The 27,978-nt window shown below is 26.2% G+C and overlaps 2 protein-coding genes across 3 annotated transcripts; one reads left to right on the forward strand and one right to left on the reverse strand.

Annotated features, from left to right (window-relative positions):
• Positions 1 to 8,970: 8,970 nt before the first annotated feature.
• Positions 8,971 to 14,708, reverse strand: LOC129984639 (UPF0669 protein C6orf120 homolog). Of its 2 annotated transcripts, XM_056094560.1 has the most exons (3): positions 14,591 to 14,708; positions 14,275 to 14,309; positions 8,971 to 11,030 (listed from the first exon to the last, which is right to left on the reverse strand). In XM_056094560.1, the coding sequence occupies exon 3, from the start codon at positions 11,012 to 11,014 to the stop codon at positions 10,457 to 10,459; it is 558 nt and encodes a 185-aa protein (XP_055950535.1). In that variant the 5' UTR covers positions 11,015 to 11,030; positions 14,275 to 14,309; positions 14,591 to 14,708; the 3' UTR covers positions 8,971 to 10,456. The 2 variants fall into 2 exon arrangements, with proteins under 2 accessions (XP_055950535.1, XP_055950536.1); XM_056094561.1 differs by lacking the exon at positions 14,591 to 14,708 and having other exon boundaries at positions 14,275 to 14,567.
• Positions 14,709 to 15,887: 1,179 nt separating this feature from the next.
• Positions 15,888 to 26,285, forward strand: LOC129984462 (disks large-associated protein 5-like). Its single transcript, XM_056094348.1, has 6 exons — positions 15,888 to 15,902; positions 18,015 to 18,160; positions 18,783 to 18,943; positions 20,373 to 20,471; positions 22,684 to 23,137; positions 25,949 to 26,285. The coding sequence occupies exons 2-6, from the start codon at positions 18,040 to 18,042 to the stop codon at positions 26,071 to 26,073; spliced, it is 960 nt and encodes a 319-aa protein (XP_055950323.1). The 5' UTR covers positions 15,888 to 15,902; positions 18,015 to 18,039; the 3' UTR covers positions 26,074 to 26,285.
• The last annotated feature ends 1,693 nt before the right edge of the window (positions 26,286 to 27,978 follow it).

Here is a 27,978-nt window from a genome sequence, read left to right on the forward strand (position 1 = left end):
TCTGTTCTAAGATTATTTACTTGTGTTATAAGATTTTGTAAATTAGTCAGTCACGATTTGTAAATGACATTTAGAATTTTGCATTATTTTATTTATACATTTACTAAATTTAAAATATCGTGCCTGAAGTTAATGGAACAAATGAATTTAAACGAGGAAATCTTCTGAATCAAATTTTTTGCTTGAGTTCTTGATTCCATATCTCTTGTTTGATCTTCTTGAATATTTATTAACGCTCTCAAAAGTCCCTTGAAATCGTTTTTCAACGGTCTTAAAGCTTGAATTCTACTTTCCCAGCTGGTGTTGGAGAGTGGCTTTAAAGTTAGATTTTCAATATACTGTTGCAAAATAGACCAACGTTTAACGGGTGAAGAAAAGAAGTTGTAAAGTTCCTGCACTACTCCGAAGAAATTTGTTGTTTCAAAGGAAATTTTAGCTGCATCATTTATAACTAAATTTATATCCCATGCTTTGCCTATTCTCTAGAGTGCTCTCGAATTATTTTCAATAATTTTTTGTTACAATCGTTTAAGCTTTCCTCTCATATTAGCCCATTATCGTGAGGTTGGCCTCGTAAATCTGATAAATTTAGTTCTAACGATTTTAAATGTCCATTTATGAATTCAAACAGACCCTGTCCAGTAGTGTCGTCGACAGATTGATATCCTAAAAAATATTCTTCAATTTGAGCTTTATTGGTTTCCTCGTTCTTATAAACAAATCGAATTACAACAGTCAACTGTTCGGTATGACTGACATCAGGTGTAGTATCCAGAATTAGTGAGTAATATTTTGACGGTTTAATCATATGTAATAAATGCTTTTTAATTCCTTCTGAAATAATGCTTATAATTTCATTCTGAATTTGATTTCCTAAATAATGAGCAATGTTCTTGTTTTGAGATGTTTGAATTTTGTGGAGATATTCATCTATTATTAGATCAACTTTTGCTATAGTTTCAACCAATTTCAAAAAATTTCCACTATCACTATGATACAACTCTTTCGAAGAACCTCTAAATGCAAGGTATTGCTAGGCTAAATATTGAATTAAATAAATAAGCCGTTCAATAACCGATTGCCGGTAAACCTTTTCTGCATCATAAAGTCTTTGTTGAGCTGCATCAATGGTACATAAATTACGTAAAGACATTTTGCGTTCACTGCATTTTGAACTGTGTTTAAGGTGAGAAGCACTGCTTTCATGTGTTTTCAAAATGTGGATTAAATGTGCCTAGTCATTACATCCATCCTTAATAAGCTGTGAATGCTTCTCACTGAATAGTTTACATGGGAAGCAAAAAAAACTGTGTTTCGGGAATTTGAATATATTGAATAATTTCTAAATACTTTTTCTCCATTCGGTAATGTTCTATAATAGAACGATTCTGAAAACTTTCTGTTAGAATTATCTCTCGGAAAATGTTTAGTTATCAAGCGGGGAGGACCATTTTCAATTAAATAATCTCTAATTTTTATAGAAATTGTATCATTCCAGGTAGCTGGATCGTTTAATTCAAAGTCAAAATCTTCGTTTTGAGATATTACTTTATTACCAGGCGAATTTTCTACGTCAATATCTAAATTTTCTATTGGTACAATCGTGGCTTCTTCTTGATCATATTTTGATGAATTTTCATTTTGAGATAAATTTTCATTATGAAATTCCAAACCAGATGTTGATGGTCCTGGTTCAATTGCTTGTCCGTCTAATCCTATTGTGTTTCTGAGATATTTATTTAGAGATCCCTCCAGTTTCTGATTAGCTTCCTCTCGTTGCAATTTCCTTTTTTTTGTACTCCAGACTTTTTTTCTTTTTTTGAGAACATGTTTCTAAAAAATATTTATTGCACTAAATAAAATAATTAATTTTCATTCCATGTACAAAATGCATCATATGATTTTCTCTCAATATACTATTTGAAAGTCGAAAGCCCATTTATGCCATTTGCTACTAAATAAAGATTCAGATAAAGAAACTAATTTGACTGAAAATTTAGTTTGAAATTTTTTCTTCTTTCTGCTTATTTAAAATATTTAAGTAAATTAAACCAATATTAATACAAATTACTAAAAAGTATTTGTTATAAGCAATTGAAATATTGAAAACATCTCAGATACATAATAATTATAAATTTTTAATGAAAAAGTGCTATAATCATTAGTAATTTTTTTTCGATTATTTGTATTATTGTATATCAGAAATAGATAAATCAAATTCTGCCCAATTAAGGGTAAGATTTATCTTTGTTTTACAGAGATAAATAAAAAGTTGCTTTTTGAATTATTTTGTTAATTTGAAAGATAAAAGTTTTTCTTAATGAATTGTTTCTTTTTATGAATCTTTACTGCTTTGGAAATAATACTAATAATATATTTAGATTGTTCACTTATCTCTAAATAATAATTCTATTTTTTCAAGCAATTATAAACAAAAAATTATTTGAAAACAATTAATCAAAGTACTTTGCTTGCGAAGCAATTCACAGAATGTATGCACTTTATGAGCAGCGACTACGTATATGATTAAAAATAGTGTATTCCCTGTTAATTCAAAGGCACATACGGACGGTGGCGCCTCCACCAACAATAAAAAAAAAAGCAAACTAAACAACGACGTTGAGTCGCAACAGCTTCACAGCACATAAAAAATAAATATATACCAATACAAAACATTCCCAATTCCTGTTGTTATGTGTTACAAATTCTTAGATTTTTAATACGTTCCGGGTGGTAGCGCGAATTCCACATGGAACGTGTTTTTATTGTTCGTATCGGCAATCAAATTTTGTTTTACACAAACGAAAACAACCCGCAGAAACTAAAACAAAAGTAAAATTAAATTAAAATAAAAATAGAATCTCATTTTTTGCTTAGAAAATATAAAACATGCAAAATTGCAAGCGTATAATTAACAACTTTTATATAAGTAACATTAAATTAAAACACTGTAAAAGTACTATAAATTTTGACGCCCCCCCCCTGGCCCAGGCGCCCTTGTGCGGTGAACAATTTTACCACCCCCACGCGGCGGCCCTGTAAGTAAGTATGTGTACTTTAATGTGTTGTTAAAGAAGAATATGCAAATTGCTCCTATTAACATGAAATCTGAAAGATGAATATGATACATCAAAAAAGATATACTGAACATGAGAGAAGCTGCTCTAAGAAACTTATATATTCTATCCTCATTCTCATTAATAATATCGTTTTGGAGCAATCACTTGAACGACATGTTACAGGTATTCAACTGCACTATATAGAATTGCAATTAATTACGGTAGTCAATCGTGTAAAATCAAGTATGATAAAATTTTGAAGCCTTAAATTTTCAGTGATCCTGATATCTTTCGTGGTGTTTCTTGAATGTCCCCATTCATTTGAAAATTTTTATTTGTTGGGTCAATCTCGCCAAATTTTAGTTTTGACCAAAGGAAAGAATTAAAAAAAAAAAAAAAGTTCTTCGAGATTATTATTTTTCAGGGCTTAAATTCTATCCTTTTATAACAATTTTTTTTTCTTTCTATAATTCTTTCTTAATTCTTTTTTTTTTTCAATGACGTCTCTCTTAATATATAAAGGTTTGTCTTCAGCAACGCGCAGCATTGAAGTTAGGAGCATGAAATTCGGAAAGTTATTTTGGGGGGCATTAGTATTTTCATTGTAACATCAAAGCATATTATCGCACAAAAATTATCTTAACGCCGTTTTAAAGGTTACCAAAAATAGGTTTTCAATTATAAAAATTTTGTTTGAATGAATGAATTTTTTCTTTAGTTTTAATAATTTTTGAGAAATTTGTTTTGGACACAGTTCATACATATACATAGTTTATAGAAAATATAGTAATCGCAAAAAAAATTCGAACTCGAGATTTTGACGAATCTCCACGTTTTAGCCCTCCACGTGTTCGATAAACCCATTTTTGGAAAATATATTGTTCGTCTGTCTGTGACAAAGAAAACTCAAAAAACGTTTTGAGCTAAACAGCTAACATTTGGTAAACAGCCTTTACATCAAATTTGCAGATTTCTATCAAATTTTGAGTAAAACCTGTTCAGAGGAAGTCTGACTGTTCGAATATTAGTTAGAACAGTTAATTACCAATCGAAGAGAGTTAGATATATTAAAGTCAGGCACATATCAAATTTTGAACCAAATCTAACTATGGGTTATTGTCTGCCGATCTGTATTTTAAGAAACATGTAAACGAGATAATGGAAAAATGCAATGACTTAAATATATCAAATTATATATGAGATTTTGTGACTACAAGTGCAGTTTTGTGTCAAATTTTTTTCCAAACATGGGAAAAACGTATCCAAAACACAAATTCGATTTTTAGATACCATTTGCGCATGCCAAGGATTAATCGCCAAATAACTCGCCTATGATGGCACAATAGATTCAGTAATACTGTAACATTCACGCCAAAAGTTAATATTTCATAACTATTGTATGGCAATGCCATGTAAGAGGTTCTCTGGCACAAGTTTATTAAAGATGCGAGAAAGTTTTAGGGAGACCATTCCTGTTGGTTATTATAATTAAAAATAAAATAATATCATTGCTTCGTTGAACCACTTTATTCTGCGGTTGTTAAAATTGAGATAAAAGAAAGAGAAAGCTTTTTTTTTTTTTTTTTTTTTTTTTTTGCTTTTATTTAAACGGAAAATTTTAAGGAAGTTCATTGAATAAAATTTTTTATTTTATGAGTTTTGTTAAATTTTGAAGCAATGCGACATGTTGTCTCGCGCTGCCTTAAAAATAAATACTTTCTTTAAAAAAAAATTTTTTTTTCTAATTGCATTTTTACTTTGTCTTATACGAGATTTTGACAAATCTCCACATTTCAAACCTCCTTGAATTCGAAAAACGCAATTTTCGGAAATGTCCGTCTCTCTGTGAAAGATAACACTTTCAGTTAGACTGATGAAATTCGGTATCCGGCCTTTACACCAAATTTGAAGATTTTTATCAAATTTTGAGCAACATCCGTTTAAAGGACGACTGTTTATCTGTCCGGCTGTTCGAATATACGTTAGCATGATAACTACAAAACGAAGAGAGCTAGATAGATAAAATTCGGCATATAAATTTAACATCTATAATATATAGACATTTGTCTCGTTTTGATCGAAATCATTAATGGGTTCATCGTCTGTCGGTCTGTACTTTCAAAAACGTGTAAACATGGCAATTCAAAAATGCATTGCCTTAAATATCAAGTTTGGTATGTAATTTGGTGATTGAAAGTGTAGTTTTGAGTTACATTTTTGTTTTAATCAATTAAGAAGAATGCGTCTAAAACCAAATTCGCTTTTCGGGTACTTTCCACCGCACGTCAGGGATTAATCGCCAAAACACTTGCCAAGGGTCACACAACAGAATCGGTAAGAATGTTTTATGTACGCCTTAGGTTAATATTTCGTAACTGTACGCAATGACATGCAAGACATTTTCTGGCATTATGCGAGAAAGTTTTTAGGAGACATTCCCGATGATTTATTTTCATTTTGCTTCTAACTACAGAGCGATTTTTGTTAAGTAAGAATTTTTCCTTATAGGTTAAAATGCAGGTTTTCATTAAATTTTAGGAATGTTAAATGTTCAAGAAAAGGTTTTTTTTTATTAAACTTTAGAAGTAAGAGGCGATTTGACAATTTCTATTTAGTCTGATCATTTGGGAATGCTGCTATTATTTTTTATTAAAAAAAATATTTTTAAAAAATAATTTAGAACATGACAATGTTCTATCATCATTTCATGACAGATGTGCCATTTGTACTTTGATAGCCATTGGAATATTTTAGTTCTTAGTTTTATAAAATTGTAAAGAAAATTACTAAATAGAATGAGTTAGAGCAGGAAGAAATTTGCTCTTTCCATCCCAGTCATGTTGAATTTTATTTGTTGTTGTCTATATAAAAATCAAATACAAAATTTGCAATCATGCTATACATCAATACCGCCATTTTCAGAAATGTTTTATCTATCTAAAGGAATTGGTAACTTATTAATTTTAATAAATGTTGAAAAAGATCATAGATTTTTATAGATAATCTTATAAAAGTTGATTTAAAGTTTTGTTATAGTTTTACATTTTTATGTTTTTGCCAAAATTAAAAAAAGCATAATTTTATAATGAAAGGTGTTGTGCAAATACAGAAATAGATATTAAAATGCCAATAATAAGCATTTCAAATTAATTTAAATTATTTTTCATTGAAACCTATGTAATGTATTATTATAAAATAGGAAAAAAGAAACCTCCTATATTTAAAAAATATGCTGTTTACATATTACTTATGCAAAGGTGCTTAAAAGTATTTAATTTTTGCAGCAGTTTTATACTATGCACCCTGTTAAAAGTTTGCAAGGGATATAATGAATTTAGGAATGTGTAATGCTAGCCTACACATAGTTTTCATTCTAATAAAACAAAAAGTAATCTATTATTAATAGAACATTAAAAACATGGTAAAATCAATAACACTTATCAGAAGATAAAACTTCTTTATTTCAAAATTATATTACAATAATTAACATTCTTTGAATCACAAATATTCTACACACATTTTGACGGACAGCTTTGGTTTACCTCTTTTATTAAAATACAACAAAAGGATTTTTATCACTGAAGAATTACTTTGACAGCATTTGATACCTATATACAGATAATAATTAAAATCCACTCATCTTCAACACATTATTGACACCACACTGAGTATTAACTACAAAAATTTAAATCCAGTTGTATTTCATTTTATCACAATCCAACATAATATTTATATTTTTCTTATAAAAAATAACTTCTAAAAGCAATGTTAACAACTATAATTATGTTAGTAAATAATGCAACATTATGTAAAATTGGAAGAAAAAGCTATTATAATAAACGATACTATACAGTATTACTACACTGCCATACTGCATTTAGAATATCAAACAATAATGTAAAAATATCATAAAACATCTTTATAATAATAGCATAAGAATTGCAATTTCCTTATTATTAAATATGAACATAAAGCGATAAATAATCTTTAGGAATTTTGTTTCCAAACTGCAAAATAGTGATAATAAATAAACATTAAACTAGTATTCTTAGAGACAGCTCATAAAATGGTTATTGGAAGAATATAATATAATCGCATCTATATTATTATTTCGTGTAATGTTATACTAAGTATATGCCATAGATATAAATTCCTTGGAATCAAGCTAGTTTGGCATAAATGAAACAGAAATTAAATGCATAAGTTTTTAATCATTAAAGAAAAAATTTTGAAATAAAAATAAAATATGATTTAACTAAGAAAAAAGTCTGTTGTTAAAAAATGAATAATACTAAATATAAATTATTCTGAATAAAAATAACCAGAAAATTATAATTTTACTGGAAAATATATTTCCAAATTTGTTGAAATGAAAATATTCTAATTATTAATAATTTGATCTTTATCTGATTAAAAGAGAAATATGTGTAGCCCCATCTTCATTTTAAATACACTAAAGCATTTTCATAGGGTATAAAAATACTAAAACTGCTATTTCTCCTATTGGAATTTAAAAAAAAAAATTACAGATCTTAACATTTTATTAAAACAACTACATTATAACTTAAATAAATCTTTTCAAAATCAAGTTTTAAAAATTTGACTAGCAAGGAGGAAAATATGTAAATAAAAATTTGTGGATTAAAAACTTGCAGCTCAGTGGATAAAGTGGTTAATGCATAGTACTAAAATAGCAGAGAGTCTGGATAAGGTTGGGGACATTGTGTGTGTCCCACATCCACTATCATTGTCTTGTTATAAAGAGAAGATGCAAACTTCTTACCTTGGAGGCTGTAATAATAAAATTTTTATGGCCATTTGTAATTTTTCTTTTTCTTCTGAATTACCATTACGGTAAATGGCCTAACCGGGTCTCAACAGTTAATAATTATTTTAAATTAAATACATGTATCAATGCAACTTTCTACATTAAGAATAAATTCCAATAAATATTTTCCACAGAAAATTTAAATATACAAATTACAAGACAAATAAGAATATTTTTAAATCTAATATGAATATAATTATAAAATTAATAAGAAATCTGACTACAAATACTACTGTGTTTGAAAATTTTACTTGTTCCATAGGCACAATTTTTGAGCAAAAAAAATCACAAATTCTAAAGAATATATCTAGTAGCTAGGTAGAAGAGAGGGCATTGCCCTAATTCAATCAGTTTTGAAATTCTGTCAAAGATACTTGCTCTAATTAAGGACAGGTTGTATATTTACATCAATAAAAAACGATTTGAATTTCTTAAATCAACTTTTACAATGGCCTTTCATCTACCATGATACAGATATTATATTTAATAGCAATATTAATATTTAAACAGTAAAATAAATGAAAATACAAATAATATTTTAATAAAAGTTATTAAGAATAAATGAAAAAGATTTTTAATTTCTACAGATTTAGAAGCAAAAATATATAAAATCAAATGCTTTCATTACTATAAAAATAAATGAAATTAATTTTTCCTCAAAAGACAAATTACCTTTATCTCGCACATCAACAAATAAGTAACAGTGTGAAAATCATATAGAAGTCAACTTTATGTAATAACAAAGAAAATTTAACTACACAATCACAAACATGTTTATCATATGTTCTTTCACTCCCTCTTCATATAGAGCACACTCTAACAATTATCTAACTGTTAAATAAATTTAAAACTGAAATTACTATTTATAGCACCTTTCATGTACATTTATCTTTGGAAGCATAAAATGGAAAAATACCTCTCCCATTCAGCATATATTAAATTTTAATAGAATATAAATATCTATAAAAAATTAAATATATTCATAAGAAATTTTTTTGGAAAAGGTATTGAATTTTAATTACAGATATTGGGAAGAAAAGCAGAGATTGAAATTTTAACATAGAGAAGACATACAGAAAGTCATTATTTTTGTACAGATTTATTAATTCAGTATGTGTAAAAATGCTATAATGGTAAAACTCGTGTATCAACTAAACTACTTGTTTATATAGTACAGTGTATAAAATATGGATAACAAATATGAATAGAAAGCATATTTTGTCTCTATAATAATAATGGAGATGGGTTTCTTCTGCTTCAATTATTTCCTTAGTATAATATCGTCAATAAATTTCCTTTTCTAGATGTTGTTTTTCTATTCTTTTACTGTGCAGTCTTAAATTTTCCACCAAAACAGTTTTGTAAACTATACCAATATAGTGATATTAAAATGCAGGCATTTCTTTGCAAAAAAATTTCAAATTCAGATTAAGAACATTCTCTTGTGTATTATTAAAGAGATTACAATCACAAAAGCACATTCAAACTATAAAAGAATCACATAGTTTATCTAATGAGTATAAATATTTTTTTAAAAAAAGGTGACATATGTTGCTAATTTTAAAAGATTTAATTCTTTATAGATTTTTTAATACATGAAAATTTAAATTTTTATTAGATACTCAATATGCTAAATATTTACAAAAAAAATTTATGTAATTTAACTAATGTGCCATGTAAAAAAAAATTACATAGCAATTGAACTATTACGATGCAGAAATACATCTTGTTTAAAAATTCACATGTAATAAGCTCACATTATAACGACCAAGAAATGCCAAAAATGGGCACTCTATTAACTATATAAGAGCTGCTATTCTACATGATAATTAGCACAATGGAAGGGACCTTATTTGCAGCCCATTATATTAGGAGGATCGTTATAAGGCAAGACTTCTATTCCAAGAAATATATTGTACTTATAAATATCAAATGACATTTTCATATGTTTAATGTAAGTAAATCTCACAATAATGAAATGTACCATAATTTTTCTACAGCACACAATACTTTATGCTGGAGTCATACTTATTATATATGGATGTATTGCAAATAATAAAGAATCCAATAAATTGTTGATTCTTTATTTGGAAGAACCTTACAGTATTTCAGAAAATTGGTAAACTTTCTCAGGCACACTAAAATTTTCCAAACAAAAGATATACACTTCACAAAAGAAACAAAATCATTTGTAGTAGAAAATATAAATTACTTCTAACTCACCAAGGGGATCATGTGCAATTCCAAAGAAACTTGTTCATTTTTATTTGTATTAAGATTAAAAATATTATAATTAAATCTTTACAAAGATTATTTCTCAGAGTTATTTAATCAGAACCAGTGCCCAGTTGGTCGAATAATTTACAAACATGATATTAATTGATTTCAGGCAAATATCTAGTAGAGGCAATTTTTTCACTTTCCGAATCAAGAAAAATTTAACAATTTTCACCTCCAATACATGCCTTGAAATTAATGTCAAATAACAAAACAAATATTTTCAATTTCTTAATCATTTTTCTTTAAAAGCTCGATATTCTTTTAATAGATAAACGCAAGTTTCAACTTTTCAATCAACTAAAAGATCAAGAAGAACTTGTAAAATATGTAGCAGTAATGTCCAAAAAACTGATCTTTCCTCATAATCTGGATCATCTTTTATAGGTATATTTGGAACAGCATTTGGCTTATTAAAATGTGTAGTTTTTGACTCGTCAGAATTTAATTCTTCATAAATTGCATCTGATTCATCCACTGAATCATAAACGTCAATTTTCAATTCATATAAACTAATTTCATGAGAAGGGTGTCCATACACTGCAATTGATACTGGACGTTCATAATTAGCTGGAACTTTAACCTGTTCAGACCCACATGTAGTTGACTGGAGATCATGATTTTCAATATCAAATGTTGGTTTCAAGTTTTTAGAAGACACATACAGATCAGCATCACCTTCAATAGTATGAAGCTGAAGTAATACAGTACCTGGTTGGGGCAACCAATAGTATGAATAATTTCCACCACCAACAGCACCCAGAATTGTTTCTTGAAAGTGGTCTGCACATTGGCAGATGGATGCCGACATCAGTAATAAAAAGGATAATATTTTGTCTCTGAACTTCATTTTGATAAAAAAATATCTAAAATTAGATATTCAAACAATTAATTTCAAAAATAAAAATGCATTTAAAAAACAAAATGACAATCTAACATATATTGTGAACATCAAAAACAAGAGTAATATAATGAAAATACTAACGTCATAAAGTTAAAGGTAATGTTTTAGCTTCAAAATGATCCAACAATTTTGAATTTAACTTTTTTTAGCTTATTGGAAGTATGATTTTGCTAGGTGCACACTTCATCATGCAAACATTTGTACTTACAACCACCAATAGAGTTTTTATGTTCTATATATATATATATATATATATATATACATCCCTTAAATAAAACTTCCATAAGTTAGAAATTTCCATACATAAAGCCCTTCAAAATCTTTTGAATCTTGGATTTTCATTAGAAAAACAACCTCCATAGATTATAAAATTTTTATATAGAAAGACTACTTGAAGCACACTACGCCCACCCTGCAGAAGTTTCACTAGATGCGTTACGAATTAAGAAGAGATTAATACCCTTGTAGAATTCTAGCATTTGTTTTTGGAAAATATGTTAATATTTTTAAAAATCCAAAAAATATAGAAAGTTAATTTATACTGCAAAAAAAAAAAAAAAAAAAAATATCATTAAAAAATATTTTTAGAAAATATAAAAATTATTTTTGTACTGTATTATTTTTAGAAGTTAGCACAGAAAAGCATAAAATTTTTTGCATGGTTTTTAGTAAAAATCCTAGTTAAAATTCCTAAAAAATTATTCTCGCTCTCCAAAGTACGTATGGCCAAGCTTGGTAGCTCTAGGTCAAATAGTCAAACCTATAGATTGTCAACATACACACGCACATACTCACACATTCATATTTTCACATACATACACACACACTTTTATTAAGTATATATGAGTACTGAAAAAGTTTATTATTAATAGTTACTGAATATTGAAGGATTAAGAGATCAAAATAATTAATAAAGATTATTCATAATCTCATTTGCTTCCACTTCATTTATATTTCAACATAGCCTGGAATCCTACATAAAAGGATAAAAGGTTATATTACTAAATTTAAAATGCAATGCTATTTCAAAAACAAGAAGAAAGTTTAGATTTTAAATGTTAAGCCAAATACTGTGTGTGTATATTATATATATATATATATATATATATATATATATATATATATATATACACACACACAATAATCAAAGTTTTAAAATTTCAAAAGTTTTGTCTATTTGGTCACACAACTGCTAAAGTATGTTTTATATATTTCATCTGGGAGGCATATTGCAATAAAAGAAGGGATGATGAAACTGACGTCCATTTACATTGCGATAAGAAGTGCAAAAAGGGCAAAAGAGAACAAAATTTTTCCTTTCAATGGTTTTACTACAAGATTTTTGGGCACAAGTAGGGATTTTTTTTATAGGGATAGAGATTTTTTTTGACACAAGTAGTCATAGGAAAGGGAAATTTAGGTATCTTTTAAAGAATGTCGTAAGCAGTAAAGATCTTTATCCCTTCACTTGGAGCATGTGAAAATGCCAAGACTTGCAGTTTTATAGAGTGCATGTAGCATTAATTAAATTTTTTTTTAAAAATAGAATTGAATCAGGAAATAAGAGACCATTTTAAAATGAAGTTAATATGGGTTAAATTAAAAAATTAATTAAGATTTAAATTATATTTTTAAATACCATTACATATATAAGTTTAAATATATGTCTGTTAGGTTTGGAGTATTAAAGAGATCCCTGCATGCATAAAATTGATCAGATATTCATTTTTAGCTCATAAAAATATAATAATTTAAAAATATCAAAATACGATAATTTTTTTCTAGACAAATAGTGAAATAACCAAAGTTTGTAATACAAAGAAAAAAGTACAGATAGAATATCAATGGGGTTGTAAAAATGTTTACGATACTTTTTTTCTTCAAAATGCTTTAGCATTTAGAAAAAGATAAAAATAGAAACATCTTTGAAAAACATACTTTTATTATTATATCTAAAGTAGCATTTATGGAATCATAATTTAATTATACAAATTGATAATTAAGCCCTGAAAATATTAAAATAATGCACTGCCTCAAGAATCCTGAAGTAAATATAATTCCAGCACATCCTAAAGTAGAGCAGGGGGGGGGGATAAAAAAAATATCTATACAAACATAAAACAAGCACACAAAAATTTAAAAATAAATAATGAAAATCATCTTAATTTGCAGCATTTCAATCAAATCTGTAGAACTTTTCTTTATTTTCTTCCTTTTTTCTCAAATAATCTCAGATGGATAGGCACTTAAATTTGAAGATGAGAAGTTAGGCAAAAAAAATAATGTTGCTCTGCCAAGTTTAATAATGATAATAAGGCTAGTTGTCTCTTCATCATTGATGAGACATCTGTGTAAATTTTTTTTATATATGGGTTGCTTCTATTGTAACCAGTTAGTTATTTAGGGCTTTTAATATCCATGTTTCCTGCTATATAGACATTCAGTTACCATACATTCCTAAGCCGATAAACAATTTTTCTATAGTAACTATTATTAATAAATGTCATTTCTCATTTATTATAAGAATTTTTAGCACAACAAGAATTTTCAGGTGGAAATAGTTTGGAAAAGGGGAAAAGTGAACAACAAAAAAAAAAAGTTTAAGAAACTTAGGCAACATAAAGTATCTGAAGGAATTATTTAGATATATTTGTGTTATGAAAGCAAATATACTCAAAAAAAATTGTGAATTGGCCCATGTTAAAGAATTCCAATCTATTATAAATATAATAAAGATATAAATGATTATCTAAAGCTTCATTAAAATACTATGAAGAAATAACTCACATAAATTAATCTCATACTAATATCATGTACAGCATTCTTTTATATGCAAGAATACAACTAAATCCTAAAGTTATCTCAAAAGGAAGAAATCTCAAATTAAAAAACATATTGAAGTTATTGAAACATATTTTTAATATTCATAATATTACTTTCTTCCACAATAATAGCATATTGCAATTCATTTTAGATTATAGTTTTTCCGTATAAATTTAACAGCATTTTTTTTTCGTCAATTAAATTAGCTTTATACAAAATAAATTTCAATACGACTCGAAAGATTTTTATGTAGGAAGTAGCAAATATTAACACTCTACTATTCAAACTTTACGTTAATATTAAAAATGTAATAATATAAAAATTACAAATCAAATATATTATAAATTATAAAACCATTAATAGAAAAAAAAAATAATACTCACATAGCATTATGCACCAACAATATTTAGTAAAGGACCTACAATATGAAATAAAATGCAAATCTCAACATAAAATCAATATATATAAAAATTCTACATTCATGTCACACTATCAACAGAATGTTACTGTATTAATTTTTTTTAGAAACAAGATTTATTTTACTTTGTTTTTAATAAACAATATTTCTTCGGTAATTGATACCGCAAAGTCAGAAAAACTAGAATTATCTCAAGAAATCTGCAAATCAATTAAAAAATCCAGCATTTCTAAATTTAGTCAAAAATATATATTTAACCAGAAAAGCTAAATATGTCTTACAAAAGTAATCCTGAAGTGAACAAATATTAAAGTAAATATTTTAAATACACTTTGTCGGGGTATTTGCATATCAATTTTAGTTTCTTTTTTAAAACACGATATCGAACCTTCTGCTTCCACTTCACTAAAATAAAAACAAACAAAAAAAGAGGAATAATATAAATACTGATTTGAGAAGTTTCGAAAATTTTGAAACAATTATTTCTACAATTTTCAAGATGACTTAAGTTATTTTTTGCAAGGAATCCGGTTTCATATTGATTAAAAGACTATTTTATTTCTAAATTCATGTAAATCGAAAAACAAGTTTTGATATAAATTTTTTATGAAATATTTGTTTAAATATATCTTTATTTTATTTTTCACTTTTATTCTTAATATTTTGTGGTATATTCTTTTTTATAAGAATGCATGAAAGAAATCTCTAATTAAGTTAGACAATAATACGAAAAGAAAAGGTCATTTAGCTGTAACTGCTATATTTAAAAATACGCGGTTATTTTGTGTTAAAATTTTGAATTGAATATACTCCTGTGTGTATTTACATAGAAAACGAATAACTGTTTTCGCTTTGAAAAAAAATTCTGTTTTCCTTATATATAAAATTTTAAAATAAAATTCAAAGATTTCGTGAAGAAAAATAAATATCTTATTCAGGTTTGCATTTCAGTTTTATATATTTGTATGTTAAGTAATAGACCAAATTAAGAATTCAGTCTAATGTTCAAGTGCTGAAATGTTCTTTGCTATAATTTTACACTCGAGTGCACAAGAAAGCTATGTTCCAGCTTGGGAGAGCAGTCATGTGAAATTTGAGTGATTTAAAGCGAGCATCAAAGATATTAATATTACACAGAAAATATTGTTTTAATTTTATACTTCTATTTAATAATATTACTATAGTTTGTATGGCATTTCTTCCCGTCTGCAGAAGTAAGAATAGAGAAAATAGAATACTGTAGAAATGAAAACATCTAGAAAAATAATTTGTAATCCACACATATATTTACAGTAGCTCTTAATAAATGACAATTTTTAAAGTCTAAAAGAATTGCATTAAAGTCTGCTTCAAACTGAATATTTACACAAGTGCATATATGTATGTATGTATGAAAATAATTATAAATAATTATCTAGTAATTAAATAAGAATGTATTAACACAAAAAATCGCCCAAAAATCAAGGGGCACCCAATTGTAAACTTTTACACAGTTTTCACATCAGTGTTACGGATTTTTATGGAAAATATATATATTGTGTATACTTGATTCTAAACTTTTTTTGAAAGAAAAAGGTCAGCTATTTTGTTATGGTATGAATTTTTTCTATATATTTGTATTATTTTATAAATTCAAGTATTGTATGTAGTTATATCTATAACTTAATTATTGAAACTCTACATTTTGTTATTACGTAAAGTTTCAACTTTTTAGCCAAATTTTGTGCACTTTTTGTAACTAAATTAAACTACAATTTTCTGTCTTTTGCAGACAAATCATCCCATATAAGAACTTCCATCAGAATTGAGACATTCCCAGGGTTTCAATTTTTTCGGAATTAGGTTTTTTATTTATCATGAGATCAATTGATTTCCTTTTATGTTATGATTCCATAATATTTTTAACATCTTTTTTTATTATCCTGCGATAAAAAGAAATTAAAATATTCTATGATATTTTTAATTTATCCATTTTATTTCACAATATTTATTTTACTTCTCTGAGTCTATGTTTGGTACAATTCATTAGTTTATGTAATTCAGCTTCTCCCTTCTAGTCTGTGTCATATCGACTCCGTGATGAACAGTAGCATTTGTTTTTTGCTTTAGTTTTTCAAAATTAGAACTTTTTTTCAAGCATAATATTCCCCTAATGTTGTTGAATGTATTTTCTTTTATTTAATATGATTAGATTTTTAAAATTTTTAGATTTTAATGAGTGGTTTTGAAGCAATTTGAAAATGAATCGGCTTTTATGTTGCTATCAATGTAAATGCAGCAATTATTGTAGCACTTATGTGGCAATCTAGCATTTTTCATATTTCATACAATGTCAAAGGGTAAAAGTGAAGTTTAGTGTGCCCCTTGCTGCACCAAGGAAGCCAAGTTGCCAATAAAGATGGCGGACAAAATAAACCCTTCTGTGAAACAGCTATGGTTACCACTTTATGCATTAAAATTATGATCTTTACGATAAGTACTGTAATTTTTATTTTAATCTGAGATTTATTTAATCTGTATCTGAGATTAAATAAATCTCAGATTAAAATAAAAACAGATAAGATAAGCAGCAATAGTTAACCTTTGGGATTACTATTGCTGCTTATCTTAACAATTTTGAAGAAGTTTTTTCAAACCAGCTGTGCCTATCTGTTGTGTAGAGAGCAAAATTTTGAGCACACGATGCCTTTCAGCATCTGAAGAAGGCACCGGGCAAAATTTTTTAACTTAAAAAAACATCCTATGAATTCGCTAGCACATTGAACATAAGGACTGTGTGGATAACAGGAACAGTACATATAAACAAACATCCTTTCCTAATTTCATCAACTCATAAATATATATATGTATGTATTCCACTCACCCTTCATCCATTCTGCAGATTCAAAATATTTACTGCTATCCTATTCACCAGACATCCATTCTTGCACAATCACTGATACAATAAATTACCAAAGGAACCAACCATTAGAGCATTAAAAGAATTACAAGAACTGCGAAGAATTCTATTGCAGAAGATTTTTAAAGAAAGAATGCAGACAATTTCGTAAAGTAAGAATTCAGACGATTTTTTAAAGCGCATACTGAAAATTAAAAATTTTAAAAGAATAAATATTTTCTTGTTGTATCCACATTAAAAATAAAATTGCAGTTCCTATTAGTCATAAAAAAACTTTTAGTTATAATAAAGAACAAAATTAAAATCTTTGATCAATATTTTTTTATTATTTTTAATTTAACATTTTTCATAAAATAGTTGTTATTGTTAAATAGTAGTTACCATATTGGTGACAAACTCCAGGGGCACACTAATCTTCACTTAAACCTTTGAAACTAAAATCACATGAAAATCAACTTAGTATTATCATTTTAAGAATTTATCCTTCTCTATATTTAAACAGAAATATTAAGCCAAAAGCAAGAATAATGTCCATTACTATTTATTGGTGCCAGGTTGAAGTTAAAAATTCTAAACTTGGTATTTGTGTATTAACTGCATGTAAATGACAAATATAGTCAATAGACAAACATGGCATATTTGGCAATAAACTGTTATTTATAAATAAATGTGGCACATTTGATGATTAATCACTTGCATGCAGTTAATATGCAAGTATTCTAAATCTTATTGAAAAATATGTTCTTATGTTTTGTTAAATAATCTTTTTGAAACTATAATGGTTCCCCCCCCCCTTTTTTTTTTAGTTTGAAAAAATTGGAATTTGATAAAATGGCAGAAGAACTTAGTATTGTTTATTTCCGAAACTTGTTGGAAAAAAATAAAGCAGAACTTAAAAGTTACTGTGAAGATTGGAAAAAGCGTAGTAATGACTCGGATGTTCCAGAAATAGGTAAAATTCTTTTTGAATTATTCTATTTATTAGTTGCAGTCAATGATATTTTAAAAACTGAAAGCTATATTTTATAGGCTAATGTAAAGTTTTATAATTTTCCCTTTTACAATGTTGATATTTCAACTTGTCCTTATCTGAACTTAAAAGTTAATGTATCTTCTTTACTTGTTACAATTCATCATAGTAAAAGTTTAAATATATATTTACTTATTTAAGTAACCATAGTTTTTTTATTTGAAATTGTAGAATTTCTTAGCAAAATCTCTTAAAATTATTCATTATCCTTTAAAAGAATAATATGTCAGCATGCTAGTAAATCATCTATTGACAGACACTTTGTTGTTAAGATTTTATGACAAATGTCCTATTTAATTATAAAATAGAAATTACTGCACAAATATCTGCTGCATTACAAATTTTCTGTTCCTCATTTTTTTTTTATTTATTATTATTATTAAAATTGTTTATGTTGTCAAGGAAAAATATGATTTAAATTCTTTTAAGTCGCAAAAAACACAATTATTTATTTTATTTGTATGGAAAGGGTCTGCTTTTTTTATACGCATTTAGAATTTAAATCTAATCTACATAACATTTTCCCTCTCTAATTTACTTACAGTCTGTGATGAAATTCGTACTACCATTGGATTGACAAACCTGCTTTTACAACAAAAATTAAAACAATTTGCTGGCCTTATTGATGATTCTGAATTTAAAAGAGGTGAAAAAGAGATAACTTGCTTGGATCTACAAGGCTTTTGGGATATGGTTTACAACGAAGTAATATTTTTTGCTGTTTTCACTATCTTATAAAAATTGTATCTTCCATGTTTAATTTTAAAAGAGTATTCAGAAATCAGTTATAGAATGTATTAGATTTATTTATTTACTGGATAAAGGTTTTGTGACGTTTATCTAATTTCATTAAAATGTGAACAAAAAAATAATTACCTTATGAAAGAAATATGATGTTTATTATAATAAACTATAATCTAAAATCTTTTCATTTGTAAATACATTTTTATTTTAATTGTTAGCATTAAAAATGATAATATATTTTCAAATCCTGATTATTTTTATCTAAAACAATTAATTCATAAAATTAGATGCAGCAGAAATGTAATCTTCTATTCTAAGATTGTATCAATTATTAGTTTTTTTTTTTTTTTTTTGAGAGAGAGAGAGAAATTTACTAATCTGTTCCTCCTCCCCGTTTAAATATAGATACAAATTTTTAAAGATATTTTACTGTTTGTCTCATTCGCAACTAATTTCATAATAAACAAAGAGTCAATATTAATGAAAGTTTAACTGAAATATTGGGTGAGAAAATTTATGTTATAGAAACTTCTCAATTCTTTTAAATTTAAAGCAATTTTTAAAGTTCATTATGCAGTATAAAATTTTCAAGAGAAAATTGGTGGTTGTAATCCATGGACATGGCTCCTGTGTGGGTAAAAAGCTTACAAATTTAAAACTCAACAATGAAAAACTGCATGAATCCTAAATGACTGTGAGTTTTAACTAATTACATAAGTGATTTAACTAATAATATATTAAAATTTAAATATTTTTTAATGTAGTATATGGTTAATTAATATGTTTTATTTTCATCACATATCTTAAGAACCTCTTTGCAAATTGCATCTTGAAATTTTAAACTAAATATATTGATTTTCTAATATAAAGTATAGAAAATGCAATCCAAGTTTATTTTTTACATGTAATGAATAAATTTGAGTCATTTCTGTAAAATTTAAATAATGGTAAAAAAAATTTTTTTTAATAAAGCTGTTTACTGATAACCTCAGTTTTAGTCACTCCCTTAGAAGAATCAAATGTCTTTAAAATGTTATATCCAAATACATGACTCATCTTCATAAATATATTTTTATAAATACAAATTAATTAAAATTTAAAGCAACAATTATTTAAATTGCAAATGACTGCTTGTCATGAGATTTTAAGTTAAATTAGAGAATGTGTAAACCATTAAATAAATACTCTATAAATATTTATAGGTATTCATTTAAAAAAAATTAAATAATTTTTTGTTGCACAAAATATATGATTTTTGTCCTTTTTTATAAAAATTCCTATCTCCTTCCTATGCTGTTTTCTATCAATGTTTTGTATTTTCACTTGTTATTTATTAAAAAATTTAGATTAATTTATTTATTAAATTTTTACAATTATTTTTTTTTATCAGGTAGAAAAAATACAGAAAAGATTCCAGAGCTTGGAAAAATGCCAACAAAATAACTGGGTATTTGTTGAAGAATCCATTGCCAAAAAGGAATTTAAAAAAGTTAGTATCAATATTTTTATAATATTGCACATATGCATTATAAAAAAATTTGCATTTTCTATTTCTACTACATTTTCCTAGTGGTAGTCTTTTTTTCATTAATAAAAGAATCAAGATCTTGCTCTACCAAGGATTCACTATCTACAAATCTGGTGCTTGTTTAATCCATGAAAATCAAATATTCTTTTGCTAAAGGGCCTTGAAGTTTGATAAGAATGTAAGCTTAGATTGAAATTATGAAGACTATCTGCAGGTTGTGTCACCATAAAATGATGCATAGCAGAATTTTTTAAACAATACATTATTGCAGGAACTTATTTCATACTTCTTTGCTGTTTCATATAGTTTAAAATTAAAAGAATAAATTTATTCTAGCCACAAGAATATATATAAAGGTACATAATTATTGGTTGGTTGTTGCCTATGCAATCTTAAATCATATGACTTTTTATTAATTACAATTTTCATGTTAGATTTTTTTTTTTTTATGTGTGTTGAAAATAATCTTATTCAGTTTACAAAATCTAAACTTCTCTGTCAGTGTTTGAATGCTGCATTATGCTAAATAATACGAGTTTTCATCATATATAATAAAGTTTTTGTCATATCAAATATATGATAAGAGAATGAAAATTAATAACATGATCATTCCAGTTTATTTACATCAAAACATGCTATAGAGGAGTTCTTCCAAGTCGAAATGAAAATACTAATTACAATTTATTACAAATACTTTATTTACAAGTCTCATACAGTCTATAAATATGCGATTGAGCTATCAATCAGAAAAAAAGCTTTCTCATTCATGACTAGAAAAACACTTGTATTCTGCTTTACTGCTGATTATACCATTATCAAATATATAATGCATTTGTGGAATTTGGAAATTTGGTTCTTTCATAGATCTTTAAAATATCCTGCAAATGTAAAAAAAAACAAATCAGTTAATATAAATGCTCAGATTTTCTCTCAATACTGCAATAAGAGTAATTATTGACACAATTTAAAATCTAAATTGCTTGGTTATCATGAAGAACAAAAGTAGAACTAAATACTATTCCAAGCATTAAGTATACCATAAGGTGAATACAGAAACAAAATTTTAATCAATTATAGCGCTACACTAAAGTAGAATATCTTGAAAAATGCCAAAGATTGATTTTTCATGACGTCTGATAATTAGCTTTGTAAATTACTTAAATTATTCCCATCCAAACAGAAATACATTAATGAAGTATTTAATATATTTGTTCTGTTGCAATTTATTCTTTTTAATTCTAAAAAATAATAATTATGTAACCTTTTACTACTGATATTGTAAAATATTGATATTGTCTTTCCCTTTGCTTATTTGAATGTAATTGAGTTTGGCTTGCTTTCAAAGAAGTTACTATTGAACCTTAAAAGACAAATGAAAGCTCTTAGTTTTTTGCATTAATCGAGAGAAATAGAATCAGTAAGAAGCCTGAAAGTCCTTATCAAAAATGTTTATTTTCTAAGACTGCAAATAGTTTATTAAAAAAAGAAAGTTAATTTTGTATTTCTGGATCATTATGGAATTTATTTTGAATGATGTGACAGTCCTGCATTTAAGAAATGTAAAGATAGAATTTGTTATTAATTCCTTAACTATTTTAAAGTGCTCTTTGTTTTGCAAAAGTTTATTAAAAAATATACCCATGCATTATGCAATGAATTTAACATAATGTTTAGTAAAATGTGTCAAAATTTTGTTTGTAATGACAAAAAGGCTGTCTTTATGAAATTATCAGACCCCTTTTCCCCTTGCAACATATCTCACCCCCAACAGATTTCATGTTATGAAAAGGCTTGAACACAGTTTTTATAACTCAAGACTAGCTCTAATTAGTGGATTAAAGATAACGATTGAAAGTAATTATGCACAAACACCAAGCTATATACTTGATAACATTTGCAATACTATGAGACAATGTTATCAATAATGTCTGTAGAATGCAATTACTTTTATTAATTGAACATTCTACATTAATATTTATTTAAGAAATGTTTATGTCTATTAATTTTTTGTCTAAAAGTTATTCATAATTTTTTTGAAGCACTTTGTGTTTATTTTGTTTTTAGGCATTATTTAATGATGCAAATGCATAAATTTATTCATCAACTGTTTGGAAGCTATACTCTTTTATTACAGTAATTGCTAATTATGCTTATTGTAATTTTTTAATTTTAGAAACTACCACTTACAAATACAGTGAAAATAGCCACAGACTCTAAGGCACGTGCTTTAGCTGCTCGTCAGCGACTTGCTGAGGCAAAATTGAAAATGAAGGCACAGATGCTAAAGAAATCTGAAGATTCAACAAATCTACAAATTTTGAGTTCACTGAAAGAAAATGTACCTCAACAAAAAGTTGAAGAGGATCAGAAAGTTGAAGAAATTTCAGAAACTTCCGCAGAATCTAATATTGTTGTTCAGGATAGATCTCCACTAAAACGTACATTGAAAAATATAAGGAACTTACACTTATCTGAACAAGATGATTTATCTATTAAATCTGAAATACCATCTAAAAAATTGGCCTCCAGAGAAATGATTAAAGGGCGTAGTAAAAAACAAAAGTCTTCAGAAAAGGAAAACCTTGTCAAAAATAAGGAAGATTGCATTGCCCCAAAGATGCAGAAAAGTAAGTATAAGTAATCTATTCACAATGTATGACAGTTTATTGAAAACAAATTTAAGAAAATATTTCAAATTCTATGCTGTCATATTTTAATCTGTACATGGAACTTGAATTCTTCGTATCCATTATAATTCTTCGTAATCTAATATATTTCTCTTTAATCTAAATAAGAATTTATCACTTCAGTATCGATTCAAATATAGTCTGAAATACTGCTCAATTATTAAGGATTTCAAGAATCATATATTTTTAAAGTAAATCTAAGCCTTTGAAAATTCTTTTTAAAGTATATTTATATTTGTTATTTAATCAATATTTGAATCAAACATTACTAAAATATAATAAAAGATTGATTAATTAAGTTTAAAAATTCATGAGAAATATTCAATGCACAGAATTAGATTAATTGATTGAAATCCAATATTTTATATTTTTAAATTTTGCAATTACTTTTTGAAAATTTGTTTCATTTAAAAAGTGTATATATTGAAATTATTATTAGTGGGAAAATATTCTGCATATTCGATGTTTTGAGTCACATTGGCGACATTTCAATCTAGTTCAGTGGGCTGCACTATAGAATGACAACAAATGAATGCACATATTTCATTTTTAAATGTACTTTATAGAAAGATTAATTGAAAAAGCTTCAAGTTCAATTATTACAAAATGTTTTAGTGGATTCATTTTTATAAAACATCCAAACAATTTTAAGGTGTTTTTGTTTTATCAAGTTTTAGAAATTTAAACATAAAGGATAATATTTTCACAATCATTGTAATTAAAATTTTTCACAAGACACAAGGAATAAGTATTTTCTGAATGCTGTTTACCAAGGACAGGAAGGTTTAATATATGTTCTATCCAAGTTCATTTCGCAGTTCTGTAATTCATAATAAAATGTATTTTTACATTTACTTTTAGAGATTGCATGTTTTTCTGTAGAAAAGAAATGAATTTTTATTTCTCTCAGAAATGGAATCCATATTTATTTTTGGAGTTAAAGCATGTGAGTGCACTTACTTTTATATATTAAAATGCATAATGATTCTAACTTGGAAAGGTATTTTTATTTTATAAACATATATTTATGGGCATAAAAAGATCACTAGCAATTCTATGAATTTTGATCCGTAAGCTTATTGTAATAATGTTTATTAGAAAGAGAACAAAGTTATTTCTATACTTTTAAAATAAAGTATTTTTGTGCATGCTTGTCTGGGATATCCAGATGAATCTACTGCACTTGTCACAACAAAATTTATTACACAAGTACTTAAGCAAAGACTCAGTTCATTGATTCCAAGCAAATTTAAGGTTGAAGTTTTATTTAATATTTTCTGTTGGTTGATTTTATGTACTTTTTGCCAATACTTTGTTTCTGACTATCAATATATATATATATATATATATATATATATATATATATATATATATATATATATATATATATATATATATATATATATATATATATATATATATATATATATATATATATATATATATATGCAACATCAGATGGGGCAATTTTAATTCAAGTAATGTAATTTAAATATTTAATATAATTTGTTAAATCTTTTTTTAATTTTGGGAAAAAAATTTATTACAACTTTTTTTATGGGTAATAACTGAAATAATTTCCCCAAATTTAAACCTGTATTTTCATTAAAGTTAGATTATATTTTTATTAATTTTATATTGATTTTCTGATGAGTTTTTTATAAGGCTTCAGTAGCAGAACTAAGTATTCCTTCTTTTCTTAATGTGTCACATGTCTTCCTGTCTTAACTTGGCTAGAAGAAAAATAAAAATGATACTCTTAAAGCTGTAAAAAAAAAAAAAAAATCTTAAAACAGTTTTAATCCAAATTTCTCATTTCATTGGGTTTCCCCCCCTCCCCCATTTTTATTATTAACTAATTGTTTGATGTTTTCTTTGCAATTCTAGAAGCATTGTGTTTGTTACAAAAAAGAGTAAATAAATGAATAAATAAGCATCCGAAATTAATACTACCATTGTCATTTTGATTTTGCTGGAATTCATCATGTCGTGGGTCGTATCCATGTGGGCACTCTAGTTTATAAATAAAAGCTGTTGTCATGTGTTGATTCATTTCTAAAGTTTTATTTCTTAGAGGCGATTTGTTTCCCTTATTATTTAAGCACACCCTCATTAAAATCCATCTTAAAACATCAATAATGCAAATTCTTCTCTCAAATATACATCTTTAGTACATTTATACATTGTTTAATTTTTTTAATTAAACTGTAATCTCTCACATTATTAAATTGTATGAATTTCAATCAAGTTGAAATATTATTGCAATGATTATTAAAAACTCAATTCTTAAAAGAATTAAGAGAGTGAGAGAATTTTTTGTAGCATTTAAATTTATTTACTTTTCTATCCAAAATGTTTCTGTTGTACACAAATTTTAAGATGCAACAATTTTCAATAAAATATCATAATGCTAGAAAGTTAAATTTGCGAAGGAAGGGTTCTTTTCCGATCTTTTAATCTAGTCATATGTATATGTATTGCAATACTTATTTTAGTAACTTTATATTAATTGCAATATTCGAAACAGAGATTAACAACTCCACTAATTAGATGATATTACATTTCCTTTCGAAAGCTATTAAAAGAATAAAATTATTATTTAAATATTTGATTCTTAGGTAATATTTCAAAAACAATTTTTAAACAGTTTCATTTGTTCATTTCAAATGTGTTCAACTTTTATATATTTTGTAATAAATCTTGTTATTCCAGTAGTATAATGCATTCTTGTTTATATCCACTTTAATTTAGGTTCAGATGAAAGACCTCTTGATATTAATTTGCAAAGTAAAAAGGGAAACAAAAAAGAAGTTATTCCTCTTCAGTGTGTTACAAGATCTGCCAAAAGAGCTATGTTGGCCAACAAAATGCAATAAAGAACTAAGTGTCAGTGCCAAATTCAATTATCATTTTCAAGTACAAATTGCTGAAATTTATGAATATCTTTTTATCTTGCTTTGTACACTCATAAGCCATTTTTAGACTGTTTTTGTATGATATTACTAAATATTTTTTATGAGGTAATATATATTAACATGTACTCTTTGTGTGGTTATTTTTATAATATATATATAAATGATAATAAAATGCTACCTCTTTATTTTACACATCTTCACAGTTGGACTTATTTTTAATATTTCATAACTGTATTAGTGATAATCAAACTTTAAGTGCAAAAATCATTGTAGGAAATTTCTCCTCATATATCATGTTAAAAGTATGGTATAAAAGCAAAGGATAATGTCTTTGGTTGGCATACTCAAATTGGCTAGTGGACCAAGAATCATCAAGGGTGGATACGATAGGAAATGTCATAGAAATTTATTCTAAAATTGGAAATTTTTTTTTATAATCTGTAATTCTAATCAAACTTGACAATTTATTGGTATTTTTTTCATAAGTAGAGTGAAATATCTTTAGCAATCGATGAAAATTGGTCATTTATTAATAGCCAGAAATGTGTCCCATCCACATTTCTGCACTTCTGTCAGGTGGTAGAAAATTTTCATTTAAATTTCAGCCAAGTTTCAGAGGTAAATTTGAGAAGTTCCTTCAATATTGAAAAAAAACTGTCTAGTTTATGTAGATTCTTATTTAAATTGTGCTGGCCGTTTTGTGCACAGCATGTAAATAAAAGTTAAAAATGGCCAGTAGTTGCATACTGATTTTTTTTTAATTGTTCAAAGTTAAAAGAGTAAATTTAGAGAAAAATATTTACCATATATATATAGCCTTTTATATATATATATTTGAAAATAATTTATCTAACTAATGGGAAATAAAATGCATTTGTATGTAAATTAAATTTTCTTTACAAATATTTTAAAATTAGATGTTGTTAGAGTGGAATCATTACTAAAAAAAAAAAAAATCTTTATTCTATGAAATGCTGTATTACACTTTTCATTTAAGCAAAGGAAGGGAGGGGGAACGAATTAAGTGTGCTATGTGGAAAAATAACAAGTTGCATATAAATAAATGCCATAATATATATGCAGAAAAATTTATGGTTTCTTCAAAAAGTTTTTTGTTTGTATTCAAATTGTATTGGGATATCTAATACAATATTACCCCTTCTATGTTCCTGTCTTTAGAGTTTTCTACCTTTTTAAAAAAAATTTGATTGGTGATTAATGTAAGCAATCTCACAGATTCTACGGTTTACATAAATGGTTCCTTGAAAAATGTAAAAGCAAAATAGCATTGTATAATAGATAGCAATGGCTTGATCGTGGAATCTTATCTATCAATTCATTTTACTGAAGATCCAGTGTACATATATATTTGGAACACACTGAAATGATAATAGTATGAAAGTCAGAAGAATGAGCTGTGCTTTAAAACTAAGATCTAATAAATAATAATAATAATAAAAAAAAAAAAACACTGGGAGATTTCAAATTAGAGCAAGAAATATACAATGAATCAAATCTACTATTCTTTTGCAATCTAATTTAATTTTCAGTTTAATAAATGCTTTCAATCTTAAATTAAAAATAATATAGCCCTAGAAATCATTTATATAGCATGAGACTATGACGAAATTTAAAACATCAAAAATTGAAATTCTAATAGGATATCAAAGTTTCATCTATATAGAATAAGTTCTTGAAGTACAAAATATAATTCTGTAATAAATTTAATAGTTTTCATTTTAAAGGTTATATCAAAGTAAAAATTAAAGGAAATGTATACAATCATAAAGGGAGAAATGAACCATCTAGCCTCTTTCCGAAAGGATATCATGCAAGTTTTATATCATGAGATGAAAGTCAAAATAT

The sequence above is a fragment of the Argiope bruennichi genome, chromosome 9, assembly GCF_947563725.1.
Source record: "Argiope bruennichi chromosome 9, qqArgBrue1.1, whole genome shotgun sequence".
Taxonomy (NCBI): domain Eukaryota; kingdom Metazoa; phylum Arthropoda; class Arachnida; order Araneae; family Araneidae; genus Argiope; species Argiope bruennichi.

Excerpts from the sequence above, each read along its gene's own strand:
- LOC129984639 (XM_056094560.1), bottom strand. The coding sequence starts at position 11,014 with ATGAAGTTCAGAGACAAAATATTATCCTTTTTATTACTGATGTCGGCA.
- LOC129984462 (XM_056094348.1), top strand. The coding sequence starts at position 18,040 with ATGGCAGAAGAACTTAGTATTGTTTATTTCCGAAACTTGTTGGAAAAA. Across the intron at positions 18,944-20,372 it reads GGGATATGGTTTACAACGAA|GTAGAAAAAATACAGAAAAG; the intron begins GTAATATTTTTT and ends TTTTTTTATCAG. Across the intron at positions 20,472-22,683 it reads CCAAAAAGGAATTTAAAAAA|AAACTACCACTTACAAATAC; the intron begins GTTAGTATCAAT and ends TTTTAATTTTAG.